Source organism: Physeter macrocephalus, chromosome 9, assembly GCF_002837175.3.
Source record: "Physeter macrocephalus isolate SW-GA chromosome 9, ASM283717v5, whole genome shotgun sequence".
Classification (NCBI taxonomy): Eukaryota; Metazoa; Chordata; class Mammalia; order Artiodactyla; family Physeteridae; genus Physeter; species Physeter macrocephalus.
Genome location: NC_041222.1, coordinates 11,885,678 through 11,893,963, shown reverse-complemented (window position 1 = coordinate 11,893,963; position 8,286 = coordinate 11,885,678). Strand labels below are relative to the sequence as shown.

At 42.4% G+C, this 8,286-nt stretch overlaps 1 protein-coding gene and 1 long non-coding RNA gene across 3 annotated transcripts in view; one reads left to right on the top strand and one right to left on the bottom strand.

Moving 5' to 3' along the window:
* The window catches only part of LOC114486842 (uncharacterized), a 13,634-nt gene extending 11,522 nt beyond the window's left edge, over positions 1 to 2,112 (top strand). The window contains exons 2-3 of the long non-coding RNA XR_003681135.1: positions 1,387 to 1,556; positions 2,058 to 2,112. This is a non-coding gene — a long non-coding RNA (uncharacterized lncRNA). The remainder of the gene's footprint in view (positions 1 to 1,386; positions 1,557 to 2,057) is intronic.
* WDR31 (WD repeat domain 31) overlaps positions 1 to 6,211 on the bottom strand; it is a 10,119-nt gene extending 3,908 nt beyond the window's left edge. The window contains exons 1-6 of one of the 2 annotated variants that reach the window (XM_028493610.2): positions 5,279 to 6,211; positions 4,703 to 4,835; positions 3,189 to 3,263; positions 2,323 to 2,467; positions 2,119 to 2,219; positions 865 to 932 (exon numbers count right to left, since the gene is read on the bottom strand). In XM_028493610.2, coding sequence (XP_028349411.1) covers positions 865 to 932; positions 2,119 to 2,219; positions 2,323 to 2,467; positions 3,189 to 3,263; positions 4,703 to 4,835; positions 5,279 to 5,325 — 569 coding nt within the window. In that variant the 5' untranslated portion in view covers positions 5,326 to 6,211. The remainder of the gene's footprint in view (positions 1 to 864; positions 933 to 2,118; positions 2,220 to 2,322; positions 2,468 to 3,188; positions 3,264 to 4,702; positions 4,836 to 5,278) is intronic. The other variant, XM_028493611.2, reaches the window with a different exon arrangement.
* Between the last annotated feature and the right edge of the window lie 2,075 nt (positions 6,212 to 8,286).

Genomic DNA, 8,286 nt, shown 5'->3' with positions numbered 1-8,286 from the left:
GGACGCGCAGGCTCAGCGGCCATGGCTCACGGGCCCAGCCGCTCCGCGGCATGTGGGATCTTCCCGGACCGGGGCACGAACCCGTGTCTCCTGTATCGGCAGGCGGACTCTCAACCACTGCGCCACCAGGGAAGCCCAAGACCAAGTATCTTAATTGTACAAGTTAATTTTTTAATTTGGTCCTTTGGGATACTACTTTCAACAGACAAGAGAATATTTCTGTGTCTGCGATTTAAAAAAAAATTTTAAAGATACTTATCATGATGGAGAGGAGCAGTCATCATTCCAGAATCAGATACAAAAGATTTAGAGGTCTGGGCCAACCTGAGCCATGGGGTCTACTGGGACTGTTTTGTTTTGCCTCTCGTCTCATTTTTACCTCTTTATCTCCTTCCTACCATTTTCTAAGTAGAATCTCTTCTGAGATCCAAAGTTTCTAGTCATGCTTTCCAGTCTAAGAAGGATTTACTTCATCTGACTTGCCTGATGGTGATTCTGACCCTGCTTCCACAGGGAGGGCTTCACCTGAGGGCTGAGTGAGTGAGAACATACGGAGCCAAGCAAGGGCCGCTTGAAGGGGTGGGACGGCTGAGTGACTGACTCTGAGGTTACTCTGAACACGTTTCCACAGTGGGGGCTGGCAGAATCAGCTGCTTGGAAACCGGCCAGAACAAGCTGACCTCCTGCCACTCAACCTCTAACCACATGATCCATGGGGCCAGATCAGAGAGACCTCAGCGCTGGCGAGGGGCAGAGGGGTGGAAGGAGAAGCAATGTGGAGAAGCAGAGTAGGAACAGAGTTATGTAAGCATGGGAGCCACAGACCTTCACCAGAAACGCTTTCTTGCTGCTTAGTAAGCCCACCTGATGGTTTTATCTTCAGAGGTCTGGAGTATATAAGGTTCTCTGGGGACCCAGCACAGGTGAGTGACCTGGAAGAGGCAAAACTTTCAAAACTTCTCCATACCATGTCATTCCTCTGCTGTAATTCCTGTAAATTTCGCTAAAGAGCGTCTCTGCCATCACTTCTCAAAGATGCCGAACCTAGCACATCTGACTTGAGGGATTTTATGTTTTGCAGATCCCCACCAGCCATACTCAACCTGCAGTTCCTAGGTTATCAGCAGCAGTGGAAGAAGCTGGGCCAGTTGTGAGCCCCAAAATGCATGCAGGCACTCTGAGAGTGCCTGAAACCCAAACACCGCTGGCTGGGTGGCACCTAAGGAGAGCAGCCCCTGTTCTAAAGTGGGACCAACGAAACCCTAGCTTGAGGCCTCACAGGGTTCAGGAAGAGTGTTCTTGTTTTGCTTTATCCCTGCAGCCCCTGCTGGACAGACATGAAACAGTTTTCCGAACGACCCAGGGTAACACGATTTTTTCTTCCAGAAATCTGCACAAACATGGAGGGGCACAGGGCAAGCACATGTTTCCACGGGCAGCTGTCTTCAAAACTGGAAAAGATGACTATGACTGACATTTGACAACCACTAAAGGGCATTACCATGTCGGGTGATATAATTCTCCCCATTGTATAAATGAAGACACTGAGACTCTAAGTAAGTTTCTCGGGGTAGCACACCTAAAAAGTAAGGAATCCATGATTTGAATCCAGGTATGACTGACCCCAAAGGCTGTGGAGTTGATATACCAGTTTGCTACCAGAAAACACTGGTCTTCATAAGCAGAGCAAATTACACATACAGCAAAAGGTCATGCTTATTTCTCTGCATAATGTTACATATACGGAACACACAATAAGCATAAACTGTGAGCTCCTGGAGCCCAGGGACTGTGCCCTGGGTCACTAACCCTGCTTCTGGCACAATATCTGGCCCACAGATGATATGGAATAACTATATTTTGAAGGAATAAGTGAGGACACCATTTAAAACTCCAATATAAACTAGGGGAGTTGTTCTCTGAGGTGGAAGAACTTAAGAGATCATCTAATCCGATAACCCTGAGAGGCCGGGGTCTGACAGAGAGGTGGGGGGTGAGCAGTAATTAGGACCCAATCCTCTAGCGCCTGGTCATGCGTCTCCTGATCTCTTTCCCAGGCCCTTCCTCACCCCAAGCTCCCTCATGCTGCCCTGCTCTGTACCAAGTTTGAGTTCGTACCAGGTTCCTGGAGACTGACGCTCTCTCCGCACGCTGTCCGGTCCCCACGTCCCACAGAAGGAGGGTGTTGTCACGAGAGCCAGTGCATAGCTGTGATGTGTCTTTGGAAACAGTGGCAAGAAGATGGTCCATGAGATAGGCCTGGAACAGGGCTTTTCAGAAAGTACAACGGTGTTGGGAAGAGATCAGCTAGCTTTACCTTACCTGGACTCACAGCCAATCCAGTGACCACCATGGTGTGGCCGGAGAACTGCTGCCTTGGTTGTGAGGAGCCTTGCAAGTCCCACATCATGACCATCTTGTCGCGAGAGGCACTGAAGAACTGGCCTGATTTGTGAATACAAGCTATCTGCTCAAGAAAAAAAAGCTCCAGTGTGTTTGTTTCATTGGACTTGAAAATGGGAAAAAGAGCTGGAGATAAGAGTGCTAGAGCCTGGAGTTCTTTCTCAGGCTGGTTCCAAATGCACTGTACCTGGTAGGTAAGTATATTCTGTGCTATGTGATTGTCGCTGATGCCTAGTTTCATTATGATGGAGTTTGCATCTGAATTTTTAGTTCATTTAGGTGGACTTCAGAGAGGCGAGTTATATAAACTGACATTACCATTTTCGCTGGAAGCTCAGTCTACTCTGTAATGCTCTTTAACAAATTAATTTTTATTTAACTGTTGTTGGCTTTTTAAAAATTTCCCCAGCTAGACTAAAAGGTTCCTGAGCATGGAGAGTTTGTCATTTCCCTAGCTATAGTAAACACTCAGTAAACCTTCAATACAAGACCCTGTTAGGCTAGGATAGGTCAAGGAGAGTTAATCTCAGCCTTCTCTATATCCCACTTGGGCTATGAAGGGCTTAATAATGAAACAAAAATTGTGTCTACTATACCTGTGACAATAGCTAGGTGAATGGTTTGCTCTGCTTTTCCTGGAGTAGGGCTTCACACCGTCAAATGAAGCCCCAGCATTTTTCCTTAACACTGAATATTCATTCAATCACTCTTACTACCTAGAGCTATTAGACATTCCTTTATTCAATTCCAAATTCCCTCCATGATAATAATCGTATGACAATTACCTTTGTGATTTCACGCTCATGTCCTTTCAACCTTTTCACCACATTTCCAGTTCTCCAGTTATAGGCCACAACTGTCTGCAGAGAGTCATCAGAATATTTTAGTTGCACTGAATTTTAGTTTAACTGAAACAACAAGCCTTTACCTCGTTCTCTACCTAATTTCTCCCTCTCTGTCAAGGTTTTATTGTTGTTCGGTCCTTATGCCCCCCTACTTTGAGTTCTTCTGTCTCTCCCCAAGCGACTCGGCCACTCCTCTGAACCTTACTGATGGGTTTGGGATAACACTCCCCTGGGGGAACTGATTTAGGTTGAGGTTCTTCTGGTTGTAGATCCTGAAGGAAAATCTACATGGGATTAGATTTTTTTCCCTAAAACTGTATCATACTTTTTCTTTTTTTTCAAATTTACCATCTTAATCATTTTTAGGTGTACAGTTCAGTAGTGTTAAAAGTATATTCACATTGTTGTGAAACAGATCACACTTTTCTTTTTAATTTCAAAAAATCTCATCCATATCCCATCTGCCAGAGAGAATCATTGTTAAAATTTTCTTTCCATCCTTTTTCCAGGTATATACTTTACTGTTTTATTGTATTTCTCCCCCTAAACAGGATTTCAGAGCATTCTCTGGCCCAGTCTCTGTAGTTCATTGCTAGAGAATAAGGAGCGTGTTAGCACTTGACCTAATTAAATCCCAGTTTCTTAATCTGCAAAACAGAGGATAATCCTTCCTCTATCTACCCCTCACAGGTGAGGATCATATAAATAAAATTTCATATGTCTAAGATGATATAGACGTTAAGACAAAATGCTGCCAATTAAATGGTGATATCCTCAATTTTTAGATGCATCCTGATTTCAGAGGTGTTAGAATGTAGAAACGTGCATCTTAGAATCAAGGAAATACAGTATGAAAATGGAATTTGAAGATTCTAAATGGCTTCTGAAAATTAGAGGCATTATTTGTTACAAAATAATCAACATTTTTGCCAGCAAGAGCCTAGGTCTGAGTGCTACAATAGATCCAAATACGAGGGAGAGAAAGCAAGGAGATTTAAAGTGACAATGGGAGGAATCACGATGCACACCAATGTAGACATTTTGGCAAAAGAGAGGCATAAAAGAGACTAGAAGTTTCCTTTTGCTGATAAATAACTCCTGTGGCTGCAGGTAGGTTACAAATGGACAGGCTGGAATAATGATACTTGTCATTTATAAAAATCATGTGGGTGGTCTGGCAGAGTACCAAGCGTCTTACCATTCAGTCCTCACAACGGTCCTGTGCAGTTGGCGTTACTATCCCCATTTAATAGATAAGGAGACTGAAGCTCAAGAAAATTAAAAGACTTGCCCAAAGTAATACGAAGTTGTAGAGCAGGAATTTAAACCCAGTCTTTCTAACTCTAAAGCCCATATTTTTAACACTACTCAACGTTGCTGCCAGAAATGCAGGGTTCCCTTCCGTCCCCTTCTCTGCAATAAGCTCGTTCCCTGGGAAGCACTGCACACCCCACCTTATCTTTTCCTCCGGAGACACAGAGGTCTGAGTTCAGAGCAGCAACAACAGAGACGGTATCCACGTGAGCTGGGCTATACTCTTGAAAAGCTTTAGTTTGAATTCTCTCGTCTCTAAATCCATCGGGCCTGCTAAAGAGAGGATGGAAAATGAGGGGCCCAATGGTATAGGGTGCACAGTGGAGCAAGGGGAAGAAGAGTGTGGGCTACGGTAGGAATTCAGGCCAGGCTGAGGAGAAAGATGGAAAAGGAGTAGAGGAAGGAGACAAGCTGACATCACCAGAAATGGTATTATTAACTCTGTAAATGCTCAGAATGAGTGAATGACTGGAATCTGATAAAGGAAGAAGCCCAGAGTCTTTGCTCACTCTAGAGATGATTCCCAAAGATGTAGGGCCCCTGTCTCTGTGGCTGCAGACACTATCTACTAAGATGTTTCTTACTCAAAAGGAAACAGAACAAACTGACTGTTCAGCGAAGGTCATCAGTGATGGCTCTGGGCCTTCTCTTTCTTTAGTGGAGAATTGTAATGCGGCGTAAAACTTGGGATCCCACTCAAGGGAGGACTGCTGTACCTGTATTTATAAGTGCTGTATTTGAGTTTGCTCTGCAGTTTCCCCATCACTGCACAGAACCTGCATGAGACCTTCTGGGGAAGAGCTCATTCCAGATGGCACCTGAATAGCATCCCATGTGGCTGCTGGAAGTGTTCCCTGTTTAGTAAAGAGAAGAATACACACTGTTAACTGTGTTAGGCACAATAATGGTAGGTAGTATGGTTATGTAAAAATCTTTTTTTTGAAAAAGACAAACTGTAGGTATTTGCTTTCCTCCTTTTTCTGCCTCACTCTTATGGCCCTGGTAATGCATCCTCCAAAACAGCATTAGCAGATAAACAAAAGCAAAAACAAAACTAATTTTGAAAATATTAAGATGTTCCCCAGTAAGTCAAACATAGAATTATTATGTGATCCAACAATTCTACTCCTGGGGATATAGCCCAACGAATTGAAAACAGGTGTTCAAACCAAAATTTATACATGTATGTTCATAGCAGCACTGTTCACAATAGTCAAAAGGTGAAAACAACCCAAATATCCATCAACAGATAAATGAATAAACAAAATGAGGTTTATACATACAATGACTATTATTCAGCCATAAAAAGGAATGAAGTACTGGGAATTCCCGGCAGTCCAGTGGTTAGGACTCTGCGCTTTCACTGCCAAGGGCCCAGGTTCAATCCCTGGTAGGGGAACTAAGATCCTGCAAGCTGCGTGGCCCAGCACACACACACAAAAAAAGGAATGAGGTACTGATACATACTATAACATGACGAACCTTGAAAACATAATACTAAGCAAAAGAAGCCAGTCACAAAAGGCCACATATTGTATGAATCCATCTATATGAAATATCCATAATCAGCAAATCTATAGAGACAGAAAGCAGATTAGTGGTTGCCAAGGGATGGGGGAATGGAGAGTGGCTACTTAATAGGTACAAAGTTGACTTTGGGGCAATGAAAATGTTCTGGAACTAGACAGTGGTGATGGTTGCATACTGTTGTCTATGTACTAAATAATAATAATAAACAATAATAAATTGTATGTTATGTAAATATATTCTGCCATAATAAAATAAATACTAAGAGTGTGTACTTGAAAATAATGAGGGGGTTCCCTGGTGGCCTAGTGGTTAGGATTCGGGCTTTCACTGCTGTGTCCCGGGTTCAATCCCTGGTCGGGGAACTGAGATCCTGCAAGCCACGAGGTGTGGCCAAAAAAAAAAAGAGAGAGAGAGAAAATAATTTACACCAGTAATAAAGCTTCTTGAAAAAGAGCCTTAGTTATTCTAAAAGGCTATATAACCTTCCTAGCTTGCCGGATTGCTATTAAATAATTTCGCTGTGACACTTCTCTAAATCAGTGTGCCAGGGTCATGAGGTTATTCTGTAGTAAGAATGAGATGTGGGAGACAGTGACACTAAATGAGACAATACAGCTAATGACCTGACCAGCAGTTCTCAAAGTATGATCTCAGGACTGCTGGGGATTCCTGAGACCTTTCAGGAAGTCTGTGAGATACTCCTTTTTCCAACTATGTCTCTGTGTGAGGCTTGATTTTCTTCTTATACTACAACCCAAACAACATACTGCAATAGATTGAATGCAGAAGCAGATATGAGACTCCAACTGTCTTCTGTTTAAGCCAAACAGTAAAGAGATTTGCAAAAATGTAAAACAATACCACTCTCTTCCAACCAAAATTTTTTGTGTTTTCAAAAGTATGTTTATTTTTTGTAAAATTGTTATTTATGTTTACATGCAATAGTTTTATTTTTTTAATTAGTTAATATGTAAATATTTTTAAAATATCTCAGTTTTAATGTCGAAAGGAGGTGGCAGAGTAGAATCCAATCTACAAGTTATATAAACAAAGGCTGTTTGAGGTCCCCAGTAATTTTTAAGAGTACAGGGAAGTCCTGAGGCCAAAAAATTTGAGAACCACCGGCCTAGAAATTAAATAATGTCAATAATGGATGATACACTATATTCAAATAAAAAGAATTATTAAATGTTTTCTAGATTTACTTGCATCACCCCCAACAACTAACAAGGCAAGAACTAAAGAGAAAGAGAGATACTCAAGCATACACTCATTCAGGAAACACCCCCTAAGCACCTAATTTGTGCAGGTCCTATACTGGTTGCTGGTGAAACAGAAAAAAAAGAGACCAGAAGATGTGGCCAGTGTGGGCATCTGCTAGGACTGAAGGTACGTGACTAGGACCTAATCTCAGCAACTCTGGGTAATGTTCCTCTGCAACTAGCTGTCCCAAGATGCCAGAGGGTGGAGGTGGGAGACCGCAGTCCCCATCTCTTCTGGGGCTCTGCTTAAAGAAATTCTAGGAGATGAGTCTCTTATGGGCATGACCAGTCTAACCTAGTTCTAGGAAGAACAGTCTACAGGGAGAAACAACAGCTAAAACTCACCAAGTATTCTCCATCACATCATTACCTTTTTTTTTTTGGCCGCATGGCATGTAGGATCTTAGTTCCCTAACTAGGGATTGAACCTGGGCCCCCTGCAGTGGAAGCTTGGAGTCTTAACCACTGGACCACCAGGGAAGTCCCATATCATTCCTTTAAAAACCACAGCTTTCCACAGTATGGAGGGTCCTCAAAAAACTAAAAATAGAGTTGCCATATGATCCTGCAACCCCACTCCTGGGCACATATCCGGAGAAAGCTATAATTTGAAAAGATACATGCACCCCAATGTTCATAGCAGCACTGTTTACAATAGCCAAGACATGGAAACAAATGTCTATCAATGGATGAATGGATAAAGAAGATGTGGTACATATATATATAATGGAATACTACTCAGCCATAAAAAAGAATGAAATATTGCCATTAGCAGCAACATGGATGCAACTAGAGATTATCATACTAAGTGAAGTAAGTCAGAAAGAGAAAGTGATACCATATGATATCACTTATACGTGGAATCTAAAACATGACACAAATGAACTTATCTACGAAACAGAAACAGACTCACAGACATACAGAACAGACTT